The sequence below is a fragment of the Struthio camelus genome, chromosome 1 (genome assembly GCF_040807025.1).
Source record: "Struthio camelus isolate bStrCam1 chromosome 1, bStrCam1.hap1, whole genome shotgun sequence".
NCBI classification, from domain to species: Eukaryota; Metazoa; Chordata; class Aves; order Struthioniformes; family Struthionidae; genus Struthio; species Struthio camelus.
Genome location: NC_090942.1, coordinates 98,990,011 through 99,011,685, shown reverse-complemented (window position 1 = coordinate 99,011,685; position 21,675 = coordinate 98,990,011). Strand labels below are relative to the sequence as shown.

General features: G+C 41.7%; 3 protein-coding genes across 12 annotated transcripts; 1 reads left to right on the top strand and 2 right to left on the bottom strand.

Annotated features, from left to right (window-relative positions):
- Window positions 1-436: 436 nt before the first annotated feature.
- Window positions 437-14,195, bottom strand: PCNP (PEST proteolytic signal containing nuclear protein). Of its 2 annotated transcripts, none has more exons than XM_068907274.1 (5): window positions 13,920-14,195; window positions 9,957-10,125; window positions 7,772-7,846; window positions 7,071-7,126; window positions 437-6,294 (listed from the first exon to the last, which is right to left on the bottom strand). In XM_068907274.1, exons 1-5 carry the CDS (start codon window positions 14,054-14,056, stop codon window positions 6,165-6,167), a joined length of 567 nt encoding a protein of 188 aa, XP_068763375.1. In that variant the 5' UTR covers window positions 14,057-14,195; the 3' UTR covers window positions 437-6,164. The 2 variants fall into 2 exon arrangements, with proteins under 2 accessions (XP_068763375.1, XP_068763378.1); XM_068907277.1 differs by having other exon boundaries at window positions 9,957-10,177; window positions 13,920-14,161.
- Window positions 14,196-15,274: 1,079 nt separating this feature from the next.
- On the bottom strand, window positions 15,275-19,076 carry TRMT10C (tRNA methyltransferase 10C, mitochondrial RNase P subunit). Of its 6 annotated transcripts, none has more exons than XM_068907181.1 (3): window positions 18,875-19,038; window positions 16,971-17,044; window positions 15,275-16,864 (listed from the first exon to the last, which is right to left on the bottom strand). In XM_068907181.1, the coding sequence occupies exon 3, from the start codon at window positions 16,831-16,833 to the stop codon at window positions 15,586-15,588; it is 1,248 nt and encodes a 415-aa protein (XP_068763282.1). In that variant the 5' UTR covers window positions 16,834-16,864; window positions 16,971-17,044; window positions 18,875-19,038; the 3' UTR covers window positions 15,275-15,585. The 6 variants fall into 6 exon arrangements, with proteins under 6 accessions (XP_068763282.1, XP_068763266.1, XP_009673408.1 ...); XM_068907165.1 differs by lacking the exon at window positions 18,875-19,038 and adding an exon at window positions 18,420-18,528; XM_009675113.2 differs by lacking the exon at window positions 18,875-19,038 and adding an exon at window positions 17,380-17,442.
- On the top strand, window positions 18,952-21,019 carry TXNL4B (thioredoxin like 4B). 4 transcript variants are annotated; one of them, XM_068907222.1, is made up of 4 exons: window positions 18,952-19,155; window positions 19,519-19,684; window positions 20,039-20,190; window positions 20,654-21,019. In XM_068907222.1, exons 2-4 carry the CDS (start codon window positions 19,553-19,555, stop codon window positions 20,817-20,819), a joined length of 450 nt encoding a protein of 149 aa, XP_068763323.1. In that variant the 5' UTR covers window positions 18,952-19,155; window positions 19,519-19,552; the 3' UTR covers window positions 20,820-21,019. The 4 variants fall into 4 exon arrangements, with proteins under 4 accessions (XP_068763323.1, XP_068763326.1, XP_068763344.1 ...); XM_068907225.1 differs by having other exon boundaries at window positions 19,134-19,201; XM_068907243.1 differs by having other exon boundaries at window positions 19,150-19,271.
- The last annotated feature ends 656 nt before the right edge of the window (window positions 21,020-21,675 follow it).

The window sequence follows — 21,675 nt, the reverse complement described above, 5'->3', positions numbered from 1 at the left end:
GAGCAGAGGTTGCTGGTTGGAAGTTGTCCTCCAACATCAATCCTCCTGCTTAAATACAGGCTGTGTCCTGCCCTGGGAACCCCCTCCTGTACCTTTCCCTTTGGTGTTTTGAGCACCTTTAAGGCAAACCAACATTGCAGAAAGGCCAATTACTTTTTGCAGTTCATCTCACCTCCTAGGGGACTGCTCAAAAGCATTTTAACACTTCTGTGAACAAGTAACTAAGCTAACTGCTAAGTGGAAAGTATATAAATACAAGTTGTGGTTTAGAAAAGCTGAGTACTGAAGGAGTAATGGGGCCTACCAGTGAACAAATGCAAATATAGATGAAAAATAGCACAGTGTTGTATGGATTTTTTTTTTAAACCCTCTGTTCTCACTTGAGCTAGAGCCATGTTCTTCCTGGCTGTTAAATGAAGAACCACAAATACCTAAAGCATTCAAAATATGTACATTTAATATGATGATACCCATTAGGGAGCCAGTTTTACAGCTGCTGGATACAATGCTGTGGGACAGAGCACCTATCAAGCAATTATTTACTGAGACTCACCCGCACGCAGAGAAGTTACAGCTACTTTCTGCTACCTTTCTTAATACACAAGCAGGAAGGTAAGAAACTCCAGGTCACTTCGTTACCACCCTCAGGCCCAGGGCAGTTGTGCAATATACTTACAAGTCTAGTTTGATTTTAAAGTTAAGGTTTGTTCTTCAGCTAAGAGACTTCAGAAATTTCAGTAATGTTAGTCTTCCACCAGTATCAAAGTTGGTTTGTTCTGATGGCAATATTTTTTGTCTGGCTTAGCTGAACAGCCCTGCCTTACAGATGGTAACATCAGTATTAACTTATTCAGTGCTATCCAATGTGCAGTAGCCCAAGCTTCTGTCATCACAGATTTAGATTTTACATGTTAACAAGACAGTTTTAAACAAGCATCTGAGTAACAAAAAAACAAAACAAAACAAATTATATCCTAAGCTACATGCTAGTTGCACAATAGTATTAACACTAGACTGCTGTAGTCCACTGCAATTGGTCTGCAGTTCTATGTAATAGATTTTTGGGGTTTGCATGGCTATAGACTGTTACCACGGTTGCACTTCTTCCACAAAAACAAGGGCAGAATTACCATTTTATGACAACCTACTGAGCATCAACTGACACTTCATATGCGACTACTATGTTCACAAAGTATGGAAAGCTGGGGAGTTTTTATTATGACTTGCATTACCTTAGACTAATTTGCTTGTACTTCAAGGAAAGTATAAACACAATATGAAGCACATCCCTGCAGCTTATCGGTCAACGTACTTACAAACATTGAGAGGAAGAAGGGCAAAACTCTCAAGCTCAAAGTTTCTACACGTTGCCAGGGAAGAAGGAAAAAAGTGCTGAATTATTATCTCTAAGAAATATCCAATTGTTTTTGATAACAGCTGTCTCTGTGGATGTCTAACTCATAGGGAAAAAAAAAAATCTCACTTTACACTTCAAATGAAAGCGGCTCAGGGAAGACTTTTGACAGAGCTTGTGAACATTAGTATCATATGTCCAGTGTACTACTACCCTCCTGTTTAACTGGGGCTCACTCCCAGTGCCTAAATACCTCTGTCTATCCTATATCATGCAATATTTCTTAAGGTGTTTCTTTTTTCTTCAGTACTATAGCAACTTTTTTTCTTTTTAAGCTACAGCCTTCTTATGCCTTCTGGTTTGAAGCCTAAGAACTATTGAGTGGGAGCTAAACGTGGCTTGTAGATGGAGTAGCTTTTACTTTATATAGGCTTTAAAAGACTGGTTCCTATCGCTGTTATGAAAAAATAAGCTTCACACTCATGACTTCAAAGTTTCAGTAGAGCTCTTACTGCAGACCCACAAACACAGAATTTCTGCATCTGTCTCATCAGGAAATCCAAACCCAAGAAGCAAAATGGAGAACTAAGTCACAGGATTAGCAAAGGCTCCGGTTTTTAAGACCTCATTATACACAACTGTATCATATTTTAAAAGTTCATATGCTGTGACAATCCCTGCCACTTAAGTTACCTACCTTACCTAGACTAAAGGGGTAAATTGCATATCTGTATCTATACTGCAACAAGCATGCACTGCAGAGATTAAAGTTTTACTTTGGTAACTAAATCCCTTGCTTGGATTTCCACCACTCCAGACTTTTAAATAGAAGTTGAGGAACAGAAATTTAACAAGTTATAAAGTTATGTACAGTAGTTTCACATTTTTAATTAAATGGATGGTAACTATGCGTTCTCTCTGAGGCAATTACTCAAAATTATTAAACAGCTGCAGCTTTCCTAGTAAGCACTACGTAGTTTTCAGGTGATTTGTATTTCTGTGCCCAAATTAGAAAACAAGCAACACTAGATCCACTTGCTAATAAAAAACAGGAGAAATGGGAGAGGTACTGATTGATAGGATAAAGTAAAAAGCAAATTATGGACTGTCCAACTTTTGTGGCATTCAAGTGTCTCTTGGCATAGGAATGAAAACTAGACAAATTATGGTCATTTTGGAACATAGCCTTCCCTTCTGGAGCAAAAGGGCAAAACTTGTCATCATTACCCAATTTCTAGGGTATGAAGGAAAAAAAAAAAATTCCTTTTGCAGAACACCTCCTAAGGCTACTGAACTAAGAAAATACAAAGCCGCCTTGAAATTCTGTTGCTTCTCCAAACAAATTTGAATTATGTTCTTGCCTTACAGCAGCCTAGAGAGAATCCTAGTTATGCCAGTGATTTCCAGTAGTTTAATCTTAGATTGCTGTTTTGGGAAGCAGAAGCCGCTATTTTTTCCAAAGGTGACAGTCTTCCCCACAATGAAAGCTTTGATAAAATCATATATGGAGTTCAACACAGTCACGTGAGTGACGGCAGGAGTTGCTCTGCAAATGGCAGATCTGGCAGCTGCAGAGATTAAGCGCAACAGACCTGACTGCCACTACTGGCTGCTGTCAAGGTAGTCACATCATGAAATGATGGTTGTCAATCAAAGTTGACCGAATACTGTAATGAGGTAATTACCGCATGGGAGTAAACCCATGCGGTTCAAATAGCACCATCAGTTACCTTACAGATAGGCTTGTTGGGTACTTCCTTCTGCTGATAAAACATACTCGCAGAATCTGGACAGTACACCTCCTATGTTTTTAAAGGGATGAAGTTAGATTATGGCTGCATGGTCAGATGTGTAAGGGGCTACACCAACAACACTTGAAAGACTGCCACTCATAGTTGACTCCGGCTGCTGTATTTTTTAATGTGTAGTTAGTAGGCTCAAAAACAGTCCAGCTGCAGGGTGGCACAAAGAATGCACCGGGTAAGTTCTCTTTTTACCTGGTGTCTTGAATGTTTTGCAGGCTGCTCAAGTGCAAAGCAAAGCTTTACTGCTAAACAAGCATAAGCCTACCTCAGATAAAACTGCACAAGATACATGAATACACATTTCAGCCACCGGTAGGTACGTACACCTTGTTACGTTAGGCAGTAAAGAGGTCTCAGCAGATCTCCTAGAGGTACTTAAGACAGCTGAATCAGGTAGTTTAGCATGAGTTTTGGAATCCCTGAATACTCTTTAAGAAAAGAAAAGAAATTGCCCCCTCCCCAAAAAGCTACAATCTTCACGCAAAGACAGACCACGACCGCTGTAACAAGAGCCCATAACTTCAAGTGAAGTTCTAGACAGTACTTGCCCTGACATAATACTTTTCAGATCAGTTCTCTTCTAACTGTCATTCAAACAACTCTAGACATCTTTGTAGCTACAAGGTCAAGCCTCTTAAGCACTCACTCCCCTGAGTGAGTTTAGGCAATCCTATTTGATTTTATTTCATGCAGCGCTGACGTGGAAATCACAAGTTCATACTTTGAGAGATCTGGGATCCCTGCTTACTTTCAGCTGAGATCTAGAAGCTACTGGAGTCTCTCACGAGGTCTAGGATTACATGCATCAAGCACGAGAGTAACATAAAGGGATACAACTTCGGTATCTGACCTTCATGGAAGGCGCTTCCTAGCATGTCTGCTGTTGCGCATAGCAATTTCCTAAAGGATTTTGAAGTACAAGAAATTTTTGTTGAAATGAGTGCCTATTTCAGCCAGAGATACAGAAGATGGGATTAGCAGTCAGTGAACTGAAAGAGACTAGTTCTCAAAGTCATCTTATCATTCTTACTCTGAAGTCCCTTTTTTGTTTTTACCCAAAACAAGCAATAGACAAGATATCAGGTAACTACTAATGAACAATATAAAATGGTTATACAGTTAATTACCGCTACCTGAAAGGGATTACTTTGAACAAATATAACCACATATGATAAAAATAAGTGAAAAGCAGATGCTTCATTTTGCCTTGTCTGGCTCCAACATCACCACATTCAGTCCTGGAAGTCCCAAAGTTCAGTTTTGGAAGTGTTTATATAAATCAAAGATTTCTGCTATGCAAAAAAAAAAGTTTTTATGTTATAACAAGGCTTTTAAAGAAAATAGTTACAGGTATTCAACTGCATCAGACTTCAAAAGAAAAAAGATTACACATTCAATACAAAAATACAAAAAATACTTTTCAGAACTTACAAACTCAAAAGTCTAAGTGGTCAGAGCTTTCTTAAAATAAAAAAAAAAATACACTTGAAGATGCATTTTCCTTTCTGCACTCCCAGGTTCAACTTTAGCATAAAGAAAGGTTTTAAAGGCAGGATGAAAGCAATTAACATTAAACTCTACAACCAATTCCAGGCTGAAATGAATTTATCTGTAGACACTATCAGGTACTGGACTGTAAAGAGAGCCTTCCTCCCTCTACCCTCACCCCTCCCTTTCTTGTTAACTGTTTTTGCCAGATCTGCCAGTAAAGTACTCTAAAAATAAGAAATCTAAATTAGACTGAAATTCAGACAGCCCTTTCTAGGTTTGAAATCTTACACAGCACTGTTCTGCAGTATGAAAGCTAGGAAGTTAAACCGACCAGACCAACGACTAATGTCACTGTTCAAAATTATTGCAAAAGGCAGACAGGCAGGAAAAGGTCAAGTTTTATTTCTGAAGTTGACACTTATTAGAAGTATTAGCAGTACAAATGCCTTTTTTTTTTTTTTTCTTCAAACCTGATAGTGTCCATTGAAGCCTCAGGCATCAAGGCATTTTGTTTTAAATGGCAGGACAGGGAAAGTGCATCTTAAAGTCTTAAAGTTTTTATACTTAAGCAGTGAGTTACTGATTTTTTTGGTGTGGCTTTTATTCCTTTTAGGCATAGTAAAGAAAAATATTTCAACCAAATGGGAAGCTTGATGTACATTATCTTGTCTTTTTGGTGGTGGCTTTGATATATCAATAATTACTGCCTTTAGTATTAGTCTCTATTTAATTCACAAGGAAATGCTAACAAGCGCTACTCAATGCTAATGACTTACGAGGAACACACTGAAAATACTGGTGTACCTTTGTAGTGAATATTCCTTACAGACTGTATCTAATATACAGACAAGACCCATTTCCTTACAGTGAAACAGGCCACTGAGTGTTACACACGCTACATGAAGTTTTAAACAAAACTAGAGCTAAGTTACCAGAGCCACTCAGAGCAACATAATTCCTAGTTTGCAGAGACTTAACAAAAGATGACTGTAGGGGAAAAAGTTCCAGGCTTTTAATATGTCTGTTGTTTAAGTTTATATTCAAATTAATAGTCCAGTAACACTTCTAGCACAAGACAATGCTCACTTGCTTTAACAGTATTCCCAGGAGCCAACTGTTTCTCCTGTTGCGAAGGGGGAGCCAGAAGTGGGAATGCAAAAGCATTCAACATTAACCTGATTAAAGAGACAGTAACCTTTTTCATCCACCTTAATAATCACTGACAAAAAATAAAAATAAAAAAAAAAAATCTTGAAAAGGTACCACTCCAATTTCTTTATTATTTGTAACCTTTTGAAACTAATCACATGGAACTACAAAATTAGCAAATGCCTTGAAATCTGTATACAAAACATAAATTACCTCTAATTTCAAACTCAGTTATTAGTGTACCACTCAAATCTTAAAAAAAGTGGCTCCAAAGATAGTCTTATACCATTCTTAAAAAAGGAAACTGTTCCTTTAATGTTACACCCTCCCCTCCCCCCAAACACCCAAATCTCAATCCACATCATTTAGTTATTTTCGTGGTCATGGACATTTCCAAGATGAGATTTTATATTCCGTTCCCATAGCTTCTGGTTGTCAGAAAACCCATGCTTTCCTTTATTGAAGGAATTTGGTCCTGCTGAGGTTGGTGTATCCCTGTGAAGAGGGAAACAAGAAGATCTTGTTTTGAGAAAGTCCATTTAACTATAGGGGTTCATTCAACTGGACAATTTCAAATCCAACCCGCCACCAGGGACAAGCAACTACCACACCTTCCTTCCTTCCTTCCAGTAAGGAAGCACCTATATCAGGAGTCTGTTGGCCACAAAACTGACCCCTCTGCAGTACATCAAGACAGAGCGACAAGACTGGGCAGCAGAAAAGGTAGAAGTGGTAGGAACTGCTGCTACCCGTAAAGTATCTATTTTAAGAGCTAAAAAAAATTGGGGATCCAAATCTGTTCTTGGGAAAAATGAAACTAAAAGCTGAACAGCAGTCTGTCATGATAAACTTCTTTAAAAAAGCGAATGCTCAAAATTCAACCCTCCCTTAGGTACATTTTTTAAAGGAGACTTCACTTATTTATTTTTAGGCCTACATTGTCTAAAGTTTATATCAGAGTAATACATATTTGCTTCAAAAGTAAACAAGCTATTCTGTGTCGTTTAGAGGTAATTCCAATCTTCCTCATGCGTGGAAGTTTAAAAATCTGGGCACACTATCTTATTTCAAGGCAAATTATAAAATGGGTGCTAAAAAATTATAAAATTTGGCAACAAGCAGGAAGATTTGCAGTTTTCTTCTTCGAAAGGTAATCAATCAGCTACTTTCTCTTCCTCTTTTTCTAAGCCATCTGCAAGATCTGACCTGAGCTGGAGAAGATAGTCCCATGTGTTCACCCTTCTCCAAACCTTAGTTACAGGCTGACCCACCTTCCAATATTCTTCATACGCATCTTGGCTTCTGGAGGCATTTCTTCTGGTTCGCTCTACAGAGAGAAAAAAGAGTTTACAGCACAGCTAACCACTATTCTCTTGAACATTTCAAAGGACTGACAAGATAAAAATAGGGAGTACTGCCCTACAGAAAAGCAAGTGATTTAGGAGAAATACAGGTTATAAAAAAAACTAATACAAGTTCCTTTGTTCATCTCTCTGTAAGAAGGAGCTGACAGAGTCTGGCTCAGGTGTAAACACTTTGAAACAGAGAAGCAGAGTACTTCCTGCCATATGCCGTTCACATTTCTTGAAGGCTATGAATCTAGTAGTTTTTCTTATTGGCCTAAACTGCTATGCAATACTTGCAGTAAACACAACCATAACCTATTTAGCCAAACGAGGAGAAGCACAACCTCTCTTCACCTCATCTTTATTAACCCCACAGAAAGCAACCATTAATTCAAATGAGATTTCCCTGAAAATGAGATAGGCAAAAAGTTATCAGTGTACTTAATGGTTTCTTGAATCACCAGAGCTACAAAATTGTATATTTTTAACAGAAACACAAGAGAGGTTTCTAACATGAAAGTCACTGCCATTTATGTAAAGAAGCTTAAATGGCTTGCTCTCTCTGCCTAATTCTAACCTGCACCTACGGTACCTAAAGTTGCGTTGACTGCTAGCTTTTTACTCACATCTTCATCTTCATTGAAAGCTGCTGCTACGGAAAGGGTTTTTGGAGCAAGGGTTGGAACAGGCTCTTTAGGCTTCTGAAAAAGAGTCCAAATGCACAAGTAAAGTAAGCGTGCTAATTTTAATAAAATGCTCTTAGTATTTTAAATAACTTAGTAAAACAAAGTCAAGCATCTTCACTGAAACTGAGGGAGTAACAACAGGGAAAAGTGTCTCTGCTTGAACCAGGCAGAAAGAGGTTTCTTTCTAATGACACAGGAAAACATCCCCCCATTTGTGCAAGATACTCTCTGAAAAGCTGGTCAAACCTTCTCATGTTACAATTCCCCATGAACAAGTCTTAATTTCTAGCACACTGCAGGAATAGACAGCCACTAGTGCATGACATGAACAATTAAATCAGAACTCGAATAAGTTGCGCTATTCAAAGTTTTACTACCTCACCATTCCCATCATTCTATTCTTACCTATCAACTTCAGGAAGCTGAATACGTTTATTTTCTTGTCTTTTAGCAACTTAACAGCTTTCTGACTTAGAACAATCCAGTGCTTTACACTAGCATCAGCATACACCGTACTACTGAGGCCTAATTAGGATAAGGCTCCTTAACAAGTATTATTTTGATTCCCAGCAAATATCTTTCCCCATTTAGAGTTGTATCAAGCTATCAAATTCATGACTGTTACATTATATGTAACACAAGGACATTGAACATAACTTTCAGACCACTAAGAAAGAAAGTATTAAGCCATCAATAACGGTTTGCTTCTACAGTACCAACAATTATCTAACGCAACTACAGACAGCACTCGCTCCCTTTTAACTTTATTGACAATTACTTTGCCTACATCCATAGTCTGGATGCTCCTACCACAGCAGAGTCCTTGTGTGACTGTCTACAGCTATTCCTGACCAATAGCCTATGATGCCTAAGTACTGTGCCATTTTTAAAACATCAGCCCCACAAGGAAGGGTAATATACTAAGGGGGTAAAAATGACCAAAAAGTAACAGGATGAGTTGTATCACTGTAGTATCTCGTGCTCTGCTAGTCACTTACTGAATCCAGGGAGCCAGAAATCCTGAGCCAAATTTATCGTCCCTGGATATAGCTTTCTACACGAGAAATCTGAGCTTGCTAGTGGCTTGGAAGGCAGCTTTGTCAATTTTTCCATTTTCCCAAAGTCTGAGCTGACCTGATCTGATCGCATTTATACCCTAAAATGCTGCCAGCCCACACCTCCCTCCCATCTGAAAAATAACAGAGCGCTCTTTTCATCTTCTGCAGATATGAAAAAGACTGGCATTGCAGGTGCAAGTCTTTCAGGATTACAGTTTGAAATGAATCCAGACAAGGATTTCTAACGTATCCATCACAGTGGTATGTGGGAAGTATAAGTGAACTGTATTAAATGAAGAGGCAGCACCTTGCTTGTCCTTGCCCAAGTTACTAGGGGTCTATTTTGGTAATAAAGAGAAATATCAGATTCACGTCAGAACAAGCACAAGGAGAACTTGCACTGGACAATACAGGGAGATCAGGATCCCTAGAAATCTATCGTACAAAGTCTCATCTCTTGCATATTATTTAAATATTCTTGTCCAAAAAAGTTATCCTTAATCAAGGCTCAAACAGCAACAGCCTAAATGACTCTCTCTGCTCCTGTTAAAAGGACAGGCAAAGTCATGGTGGGGGGGGGAGGGGGAAGAAATAAATAAGATAAAAAATATATACTTCCTCACGCCAAAAAATAAGATCTTTGGAGTGGCAGATGACCTATTAGACCATCTAGGGGAATACTTTCTTTCATGCAGCTTTAAGCATCCTAAGCCACAAAGCTCCCAGCACTCATTTCAAAGTAGTCTGAACAGTTTAACAGGTCTTCTAATTTCCCTCAGGAAATTATTCTAGTCTATCAAATCTCATTACAGAATTATCCTGTACGTTCAAAGACTATCTACAGTTAATTCCAATGAACAATCTTATGCATCCTAAGACAATTCATCTGGTATTAATCACCTTCAAATACTTACATATACATGACTAGGTGGCCCTGCAGTGCTTTCTTAAAGTTGATCCAAGTTACCCATATTTACTTCAAGGCTTTCCTTCCGCAAGGAAGCCTCCCCAAAGTATTTCCCCTTCGCCTCACTTTCCTGAAAATTAAAAGCCCTCAGATAACTTACATTTGCTCCTAGTTTGATGGATATTGCAGATGCCTTCTTTGTTGTCTGACTGCCTATGGAAAATCCAAACTTGGACATTTTGGCAGGAGCAGGCTTTGTGGTGAAGTCTTCAGCTTCTTCATTAGCCGCCCGTTTCTCTGCGCTGCGACTCGAACTTTCCCCTCCATTACTGGAAGAAACAGTCTTAGTTTTCACAGGTTTTTCTGCCTCTTCTTCAGGTCCTGGTGAAGTCGAAACAACTTACCAAGATGAGCTATTTTTACTGAGCAGATTGATGGGAGCAGCAACCTCATAAAGCATTATACTTTGGGTGCAACAGGTAAGGTGCTTTTAGTGACAGCAGTTTCCATCAGTGCACGTTTAGTGGACGGCAAAACACAAAGGGTAGAAGAAACTGCAAGTATTCCATTACTTGTAAAGAACTTCTTGTATATGAGCCAGGAAAAGCATCTTGAAGCACCATCTCTTTACTTAGTACAGAAGTCAAAGTTCGTGTAGTAAATTAAATGTAGGTGACTATATCTTTTTAGGGTTTAAGTTGTAATAAATAAGCTTTCATACTTGAAATCCCAATTCCAAACCTAGAGTAGATAAATCTAATTTAAAATTAATTCTACTGGATTTCTACCAAAAAAACCTATGTCCATGCCAGTCTCTAGGCTTGTCTGGCACGGTTCTAAAACCATAGAAGTGACTACAGTGAGGCCAGCTGTCACAATGATTTCTCCAGTCACTGCTTGTCCACATCTCATCTACCAAGCTCTGGCTTGAGGAAAGAATCAGCACTAGAAAAACATATATACATAGGTAAGATTTCATCTTTTCTGATTTTGTATAAAATAATGGAAAACATGGTAGCTGAACAATGATTCACACAGCAGAATACTGAAATTACATTTTTGTTTCCTGTGCACATGGCTTCTTCAGCTACATCAAGGGACAAAGGTGCCCTTGGAAAACTTATTCTGAACATAATAATGAACTTCAGCAAAAACACATTTCTCTGCTGCTGCAGTAAGCAAACTACTGCAGTAGCAAAAGAAAACCCACACACTGGGGAACAAACAGTAAAGCGTCCATTCTATAAGCCTAAGAAGAACTATAGCTGGCACTAATCCCTCATTATATGAGGTAGAGAACAGGACCCCACACACAGCAAATTCAGACCACTAGGTAAGGACGTTCTTCACACTGCTCTCTAACAGCAAAAAGTACTTAAACAAGGGAGAGCAGTGAGGGAGAAGCCAGTCTGAACTTGGGGTTGCCAGAATGGTAGCTTTGGGGAAGTAAACATCAGGAGAGAGAAAAATTAGGCAAATAGGAAAATCTGCAAGAGAAAAATAGAAAGGTATGTTCCAATTTAGCTGTTTTTCCTCAATTGCCTTAGTTTTCAAAGTAAATATATAACTGCTCCATATTGCTTTCCTTCAAGCATCCATTCAGAGGGCACTCGCTACCTGTCCACCATTTAGATATGTTTTACTGCCATTTCCCAATTCAGAAGCGTTGTCTCCTCAAGAAAATGCACCCTTTTCATCTCACTCCTCTAGTTATCAAGGTAACAACAAGCAATCACAGCAAAAATTGATGTGTTATTCACCTTTGGGAATAGAGCAGACCAAAATAAAAATATTAATACTAAACAGCAAATCAAGAACTCTAAACTTCATTCTATGCAAAAACAGTACTAGTCTACACCATTAGAAAATTGACCCATAAAGTATAGACATAAAAGTGACAAAAGATTAAAAAGAAACAGACAAAATTTATGCAAGTGACCTTGGGTACTGCTTGCTGTCTTAGCATAGTTCTCTAAACAGCAGTCTGCAAAGCTATGAGACGCAGTTTACAGCTAGTCCATGAAATCACATTAAAATTCTGATCGAATATTCTGTATAATCTGAGTAGGTACACTGAGGCCTGATTCGAGGGTAGGTAGATGTTAACTAGCCACAAAAGTTTTTGAACCGTGGGTATAAAAAGCTGCTTCTTAATAAGATACAACAATCACAGCAGCCCAGATCTCAGGGCACTCTAGTCCAATGCAGGTTCCAAAGATAATGTTAGGTTGAAACTAACTCTAATTATGCTACATTTTACAGCTGTGACTGTAAATTCCAGAATACTGTTAAGCAAAAAATGAAGCCTATCACAGTCCAGAGGCAGCTGGGTCAACCCCACATCTACCTGTTTTCTCAACAAAACATGCAATAGTCTGTCTCTCAAAATTATCAGTGTGCTACAAGTGTTACTTGTACTAGGCCTACTTAGGACAAGATGTGGACTGCTAGAAGAATTGGCTTCCTTACAGAAACTCTACACACTGAAGGAACTAGAAAGACTTAAGACAAACAAGTGGAGGAAGGGAAAGAAAAGAAACAAAACCACTCCACAACCCTTCTGCTATTCTCTTGCTATAGGAAATAAAAAAAAAAAAAAAAGAAAACCCCACCAAAAAAAACCAAAAAACCCCATCAATTTGAGCAACAATAAATAAATAAATAATAAAATCTCTTCAACCTCACAGCCCAACACATATGTAATTTTTTTAAGCACTAAGCTTCTTTATTACTTCTTAGAGATCTCAGGGAAGGTTTGAAAACTCATTCGTCCAATGTTCTTTCCACAGATCTCAGTAATAAAAAGCTGTGTTGCTTCACAGAAGAATTATTTATGTGAATATCGGCAAGCTCTGCAAGTGGACAATGCCCACTACTTAGGTGGTGAAAGCAACAAAAGAGACTGACAATGCTAGTTAGGATCTCTTGCCTCTGGGACATAAGACCGTGACCCCTGAGAAAACAATGCCTCAGCTAAGTCAACTTTATGTAAAAAAAAAAAAAAAAAAGGAAAAAAAACCCAACCATCTTGGCAAAAGCTGAAAGCAGTTCTTTAAAAGCAGTCTTTAAAATCAGCAAGGAGTAACACTTCTTTATGAGGACCAATGAACCATAATTCAATAAGATCATATTCCAGCACACCCGACAGTATGCAGAACATTATGGGTGACTGGCATACTGATACAATCCAATTATGTATTATCAAAAAAAAAAAAAAAAGGGGGGGCACAGGGAACAGAGCACCAAGAGTTGAGGAACTACTTCAAATCAGATATTTCTACACATATTTTAAAAATTCTCAGAACAAACACTCACTGTTGAGATCTACTCTAATTGGTTTACAGGCTTAATTTAATCTTCCAACAGATCTAAGAAACGTCCTCTGTCTCTAGATATACTTAAATCAAAAACAGGAAGGGGAAGCTTTAGCTGTGCAAGAACGCTATTTTCTCAAATTTAAGTCTGGAGAAGAGGGTCAGAGAGAAACCCATAGTCAGAAATTTCAGAAGAACTGATGAGAAATAGCACACAGGAACACAGGACCAATTATGACTAAGTCATAACATAAACGATGTAGAACTACTTTTAAACTAAATAGAAAACTTGCAAATTTTTGGCAAGCAGGTTGAGCACAATACTTAACATAGCACATGAGCAGTGTTCATTGTATCAAAACCGGAAAAGGTACCATAGCTGTTAAGAGCTAATCTTTAAGATGCTTTTAATGTCCTTGCCAGAGGCAACGTTCAAATTCCTCTCGAAACACCCCAGAAGCACTCGCTTCACAGATATTTTAGAGCAGGAGAAATAAAGCATTAACTCGGACAAGAAGCTATAACGTCAAGAAGGCCGAGGCTAATCTGAAGGCCCTGGGCCGGGCCCAGGCCTCGGTCCCGGCCTCGCCTCTAGCGCAGCCCCCGCCGCCCCCTCCGGCCCAGCCGCCCCTCTCCCCTCAGGGACGGCCACCGCGCGGCGCGGCGCGGCGCGGCGCGGCACAGCCCAGCCCAGCCCAGCCGCGGGCGGGCGGCCGCCCCAGGGGGCCCAGATACCCCCCACCCCCGGGGGGACAGAGCCCCAGCATCCCTCCCATCGCGGCTAGCGGCGAGAGGCGCTGCGAGTTCACCTCCTCCGGGCTGCGGCCGCTTCGCCTTCTGCCCCTCCGCTCTGCCGTCCGCCATCTTCCCCCGCCTCCGCCTCCCGCGCAGCGCATGCGCGCCGCCCCGCCGCGGCTCTAACGCCCCCCGCCTCTCCCCCAACCATAGAGAACGGCCGGGGGATGGACCAGAGCGCCGAGGCCTGGCCGGACTTCCACGGCGCAGCGGGAATGACGGAGGCGGAAGTCTTGGGCCGGGCACGAGCGCTTCGAGCGAAGCCGGGCTGACGGACTTCCGGCGGTTAGGCCCGAGAGCCCCGCCCCCGGCTCCTGCCTGATTGGGCGACCGGCGCGCGGGGGCGGCGGCCGTTGGCCTTGCTGGGCGGGGCCGTTGCTCGCTCAGGGACGGCCGGGGCGCGAAGGCACTCTTGAGCCTGATATTCATCTCCCCCAAAACCCGAACCTCACGTTTTCATTAATTAGAAGAACCCAAGAGGTACAGCGTGCAAGTCGCGTGTATTAAGAGAAGGACAATGACGGCTTAAAAGCGTTTCTTTCTCTTGTCTGTGTACGAGAGAGAGAGAGAGGTACCAGGGTTCACATCGGACCCAACGAAGACAAAACGAAAATGGGTGTCTCTTCTGTAACGCTATGGGTAGCAATGCTTTTAAATCTCACTTCTCCTTCGAGCATCTCTTAAACAGAGGTTTATGCTGCCGGAATACATTCTGAAAGTCATATGCACCCTACTAAGTAGCATTTAGTGAACAGCAATATGCTTTTCTCAAGCGCTAATGATTCAAAACTCAATTTTCATATTCCACTGATAGCAACTCGTGCAAAAGATGACTTATTCGAGGGTTCTCTTAATAAAAAATAGTTCGTGGATCAGGAGATGCTGTTTATCTGATAAAACAAAACAACCGGAGGCACATGCCAACAGTTTGTGGCACCGTATCTTCTACCCATCATGTAAGGAAAAATAAAAGTTGCTACTTAAAAGTAACCTTCCGTCGCTGTATATTTACAGATACAGACTGAGTTATTGTAACCAACGGCTTAACAGTGGTTCACAGATGTTCCCTAGATTTTGAAAAAAATCTTAAAATAACATTTGGAACACTACTCTAGAATGAAGCTTTTGGCACTACTCAGCAACTCAGTATCTCAAATGAAGCAAATCTTATTCCAAATCAGGGGTTCCCCATAGCCAAATTCACAGCAAGCGATTCACAGGAGGCAAATTTTAATATTAAAGTTCTGCAGATATTGTCTTTATAACCCTTTCAAGTAAGCGCTTGCACACTCAAAGCACAGAGCTATTCCCTGAAGAAAACGCTAGATTTGTTACACTTCAGTTACAATCACTCTTGTCCCAGCATGAATCAATAGAACACAATTTTACTTTTTTAATACTCTTCAAATACAATCGGTAGATCAGATTATCTCGTTTTCTCTTACATAGTTTCAATAAATCTGAGAATAAGTTCATATACAAACAGCTGGAATACGAAGATCTTTAAAAAAAAAAAAAAAAAATCCCTAATAATAGGCAGCAGTCCTTTCAAACTTGACTAACAAAAGCATTTTTGAAAGAGTAAAGCAGGTGAGTACAACCCGAAGTCCAGAAGCCTAGAGAAACTTGAGTATTCAAGAGCATAGTTTCTCTCTAAAATTCCTTCTCTTCCCAACCACTCTACTTCTGTATTAGCTTCTTAGAGTAGTTCTTTGCAAATTGCTTTCGTACTTCTTCCTGTCTCTTTCCAAGTTTAAGTGTGTTCATCAGATTTAAGCTTTTTTTCAGTTCATTCACAGACCTGCCTACAAAGCCACAGTACTTCCTTTTTGGAACAAATTCCAGAGCCTTCTTCCAGTCTCCAGTATCTTTCAGTGTTAATAAAATATGCATCATTTGGTCCAGTGTGAGATTTTTGGCACCTGTATTCCAAAGCAAGTACTTCTCCAACGGAAGGCTGGCAGTTTCCAGCCCCAATCGTTTTGCTTGTGCTAAAGAGACTCCTGTCTTTATACTTCTGTCAACCATTGACCCAATGATATAGACTTTATCGTGATCGAATGCCTTCATGACGTTGGGAGAATCAGCTGTCAGATAGATAATCTTGTCCTTGGGAAAGACATTTGTGTAGCACTGGTCTGTCACAGTGATAAGCAATTTGTCCCATGCCTCTCTATAATGCTTGATAAATTCCCTGTGATACTGGCTGTTGTCTTTGAAGTTACAGAAGTGAACGTGGAATGGATCCACAGATTTTCGATTACAACCTTCACTGAGTACTATCTGTCTCACTGTATTTGCTACTTCTCTAGGTGACATATAATTTTCAAAAGACATGTCAAATACTAGAGGCTGGCCAAAGACCATAGACTGAGCAGCCCTCCAATTGTGTGTTTTATCCATGGCACTGGCCCACAAACAGGTGAATGAGTTCTTTCTGGTCTCATCGGTTTTTGAAGCTTTCTCCTGTGTTTCCAGTCTTCTTTCCCTTTTCTCATCCATCTTTCTTTTGTCATTTTTCTTGTAAAGTTCTTTTAGATGCAAGTACTTTAAATACTTCTTTTTAGATGACTTGGAAGGACATTCTACGAAAGCTTTCAGCTGTTCTTCACTGATGTTTTCAGGAACCGATCTGCCAGCCAGCCTCCACATCTCCACAGTCTCACGTGCAGCAGCCAAAGTGGAAAGCTCCTTACGCTCAGAGATTGTCTCACTGACTTCTACTTGCAATCCAGATTTCATTACCTTCTTCCACTCATCTAAATCTAGTTTTTCAGAGGGACTGTGTGAAGCGTCCTCCTTCAACCAAGGTGATAAAATCAGAGTTCTACAGAGCGGAAACAAATCCTTTTTCATCCCATGTTGCACAGCAAAGGGAAAGACAGAACGCTTGACAAAGTTTTTCAGAAGCATATTCGCAGACTGCATACTTAGACATGTGCTGTGTCTCAATACTTATCTGCAAAACAGCAGTAAGATAAGAGGGGGAAAAAAAACTGTCAGTGGTCATGGAGAAAATACAGATTTTCGTCCTTAGTAACACTAGCAAACAGTAAGTTACTTACATGAATGTGAGAAATTTGTGCTTCCACTGTTATTTTCCCACTGTTTATAAATAACAGCAATATAGATGGCACTGCTGTGAATAGACAAAGTTGACAGTGCTGCTTAAAACAGCAGTACTTACTGCAATTCAAAGGTCAACCAACCATTAAATATTGGCCGAGATCTATTTCAGTTATCTGTACCTTATGACAAATAAGGCCCTTTGCAACAGAAGCAAGCAGAACGCCGTGGAGGCTGAAAACATTTTTATGTGCAGAGGGGCCTACCTGATTTACCTATGCTGTGAAAGGGCACAAGATGCTTCATCTTGTAATATGTTTTCTGGAGTATCTGGGATATCAGTACATCACAGAAGATCACATTTCTGCTTTTACCGTTATACTCTGGGAAAGCTTCGTTGGCACTTACACACTGGAACACCAGGGCCACAGTTTGCTGAGCCAACACTGCAGCTCCGGGAGACGTTCTTATGCCCCTTCAGCCCCACGTTGCCAGCTGCCCCAGCTGCCCAAGTATTTGCACGGTCACAGGATGAACCAAACGAGAGAACTGATCTTGGGGACAGTTAACCCGGGAAAAAAAAACTAATTATCGTCCAACCCAAATGAGCTTCCATATGGATCTACTGAACACCTCTAAGAGAGAAAAGGACATCAGGAATAAACAACTAGCATAGGAAGAGACCATCTTTTTTGCTAAATTGCTCATGAAATTGATGCTAGCAAATAAAGCTAAGCACGTGAACTGAATAGTCCAATTAATTCCACCGGGATGCATTTGTATTTAAACGCAAGTGCCTTGTAGAAAGAAGAACACTAAAGAGTGTTTAACATTTTCTTTGTCCCATACAAGTCTACTCAAGTGAAATCAAGTAAGTTTCAGAGCTCAAGAAAACATGATTTGACCCAAGCATAAAAATTTTTAATTTAAAAAGGTGAACTTATTAACTCCCCATAGTTTACCACCTGAAAATAATCTGATTTACAGAAGGCCAAGTTAAATCTAGTTCTGCTGTCTAAATATACCTGCCCAGATAGAGAGCCATAGAAAGAGAAACAGCATATTATTATGAAACATTATATAAACTGGCATGCTTTTTAAGATATTGCATTCGGTCAAATCGGTGACTGGGATTTAATTTTCTACTGTTACTAAAACAACAGAACCAAAGAACCCAATAGCACGAGTTTAAGACAAAACTCAAAATAAGAAATGGTACAACACAGACATTCACAGTTTTACATTTAAGTGCTAAAGAAACTGCCAAAAGTAATAACCAAAATATGCATATGTGGTCCAGCTTGGGGAGATCAAGGGATTGCTTTCTCAGCTGGCTTATTTTAGCGTAGCTCCAATTAAGACAACGTTTAACAGGTAGCTTCGTGCAATCAGAACAACTGATGGCAGCTTTCTAATAAAACCCGTTTACACCTTCCCAACTGTCCAACCTGCAGCAGACACGCCACCGTGCCATCACCGCAAGAATTACTCGAAACCCCGCTTCGCAGAGCTCGCTCTTGCAGAACCGAAGACACCTCGCTGACACCTGCCTTCAGCCCGAGGCTCCCGAGCGACGTTCCAGCCGCCCAACGGTCGAACCGAACCGTTACAACCCTCACAACCGCCCCCTACCAGCTACCAGCTCCCAGCCCCGCCCCCACAGCCCTCCCGCGAGCACCGCAGCTTTCCCTCTCCCCCCTCCCCCGCGGCCTCCCGGCGCACCGCGCCACAGGCCGGGCCGGGCCCAACGCGAGGAGGCGAAAGGGCGCTCCCAAGGTCGGCGGAAAGGCAGCCGGGCGCCCCGAGCTCCCCGCGCCCGCGGCGGAGGCTCCCCGGCGGCCCGGAGAGGCTCGGCTCGGCTCCCCCACCCTCAGCCCCGCGCCCGCCCCGGCTCGGCCCCCACCTGCCCGCGCTCCTGCCGCCCGCCGGCCCCGCTCTCCGCCTCCTTCCGCCCGGGAACGGAAGCAGCGGCAGGCGGGCACCTCTCGGCGACGGACGCGGCTGACGGGAGGGGCCCCTGCGCCGCCGCCATGCCACCGAGGCGGGGCGCGCGGTCTGCGCGTGCGCGGGGAGGGGGTAAGGGTGGGTGAGCCCAGTCCCGGTTCCGGTCCGCCGCGCCTTCAGGCCCGGGCTGGGTGCTGTGCGCGTTTGCCGTCCTCGAGGCTCCGCGGCTGCCGAACCAAGGTTCCGGCCCTCCCCTCGTCCCTTCCCTCACCCAAGGCCCCGTGGGGTGCGGCGCTCCCGGGGGCAGAGCCGAGGGGAGGTGGTGGGGGGGGACCGGTCTGCACCGGGACCCCCGGGTGGGCAAGGGGCCGGGGCGCCTCGGGCACCTCCCTGCGGGGAACCCCCGGGCCTGGCAGGGGCTTGCGGCGGGGCTCGGCCCGGCCCTGTGTGGGGCGGCCGTTAGCGGGGCCGTTGGCGGTGGGAGCCCCCGGGCGCGGCGTCCTGCCGGCGCGGTGTCTTTTTTGGGGGGGGGGGAGGGGAGGGAAGGGGGGCTCTGCTTGGAGAAGCGATGCTGATTTTGATGCGGGTCCGTCTAACCGTTAGGTACGGTTGGTCGTCGGAGCCGTGGCCTGTCAGGATGAGTTTTCTGCTGCCCCAGCTGACCTGTAAGAAGGAGGTGGATCAGGCAATAAAAAGCGTGGCGGAGAAAGTTTTGGTTCTTCGGTTTGGAAGGGATAACGATCCCGTTTGTCTGCAGCTGGATGATATTGTAAGAGCACGTTTTTCTTAATTACAACTTCTTTTTTTTTGTTTTTAGTTCTATTATTATACCTGTTGTATACAAGAGAATGTCATATGTTGCTTTTTGGATAATATGGAGTCTCATGGTAAGTATATGGTGTTTGCATGGTGACAGTTAAGCGTAAAACGATATAACAGACTTCTGTACTATTGTAGGTGTACAGAGCCATTGACGTAGTTCTCGACATGGTGTGGTAATTTGGTAATAATTTGGCTCTGCTCCAACTGATAAGACTTAAGGGAAAGAAGGTTTTTAAGGCTTGCTGCATTCTTCCTCTTGTTTCTCGATCCATTCATCATCTGTCTGTCTCACTCTCTTCAGCTTGCAAAGACATCTCATGACCTAAGTAAAATGGCAGTCATTTACCTGGTGGATGTGAACAAGGTGCCTGTGTACACCCAGTATTTTGACATCAGTTATATTCCATCTACTGTCTTTTTCTTCAATGGACAGCACATGAAGGTTGATTATGGGTACGTCATCCTACTTGACATCATCTACGATGTCTGTAGTAACTATCACCTACTATCCTGTTGTAATTAACATGGTCTCTCTCTATGGTACCTTGCCTGGGGGAGGTAATGTCGTCGCCAGCATCTGCACTCGTTCTGGGAACGGTGCGGGAGGGCAGAGGGCCATAAAATTAACAGGTATTTTGAAATACTCCCGAGTTTTCTGCAATAAGTAGGTGTCAGCTGCAAAACATGCTTAAAATACTGTGGCTAAAGTCTTTGAAATGACACTGCATCTTTTGGGGTTTGGAGGTCAGGTCAAAGTATATGCCTGACTTAAGTATGCCATACCAGTGTAGGTCATGCCTTCAGAATGACCTAATCTGAATCCTTCAATTTATTTTACATCTTTGAGTGTCTTAAGTGTTTTTCCTCTGAACACATCAACATTATAATTCTACCTTTATCTTATGCTTGTATTTAGGTCTCCAGATCACACTAAATTTGTAGGAAGCTTCAAAACAAAGCAAGACTTTATAGATCTGATTGAAGTGATTTATCGTGGGGCAATGCGTGGAAAGCTCATTGTGAGAAGTCCTATCGATCCCAATAATATTCCTAAATATGACCTTCTCTACCAAGGAATTTAATGGGTTGGTCTGAGGTAAAGGATTACTGAAATGGCAGATGTTCGAGATTCTATTTTTCTTCGAGCGTCTTAGCCACCTCTGACACCATGGAACAGTTTGAGTGTTTATGTTGAAGGATCATATTGATCTCCTCCTGAAGACAGATATTCTGTCAGTTTAATACTTCTCGAATAAATAAAGCTATGTGTTGACGTGTGGAATTGATGCAAGTGAGTATTCTTTGAGCAGCGAGCCCACTAACCAGCAGTCATAAAACAGACAGGTTGCATGCATCCACAGTGACAGCATCTCCAATGCAACTTTCTTAAGTGAAATCATTGTACACTTCTGTTAATTGTCTATTTAGTACCATTTTTATTCAAGTGTGATACCAGTCAACCAATCTTTATTTAAACATTTCTATTGAGAACATTTAAGTGACTGTTTCTTTCTAATGGAATTTTACACTTCTATCCATTACTGAATAAACGGATGGAAGCTTTTTCGAACAGTATCAGAGATGACTAAATTTGAAATGGAATTAAATGCAAAAGAGAAGCTGTCATTCTCTGTCCTCTAGTACCCAGCATTACTGTTCAACAGTTTTTTTTGACGGAGATGGGAAGCGAAGCTATAGATAAATGCAAGGTTCTGTCATCTTTCAAAGCTCTTTTCCAGACACCGTGTGCTTTTAATTCTCACAGGATTAAACAGGAAATTCAGAATAGCCATTTTGTTTACTTTTCATATAAATGTTATTTGAGCTTCTTCTTGCATAAATTGCAGAACTTGCATATGGACATTTAAAAACTGTCTCTATTTCCCACTTCTATCTAAGACAAAACAGTTGAGAGAAAACAGCCAATGCCATTCTTTT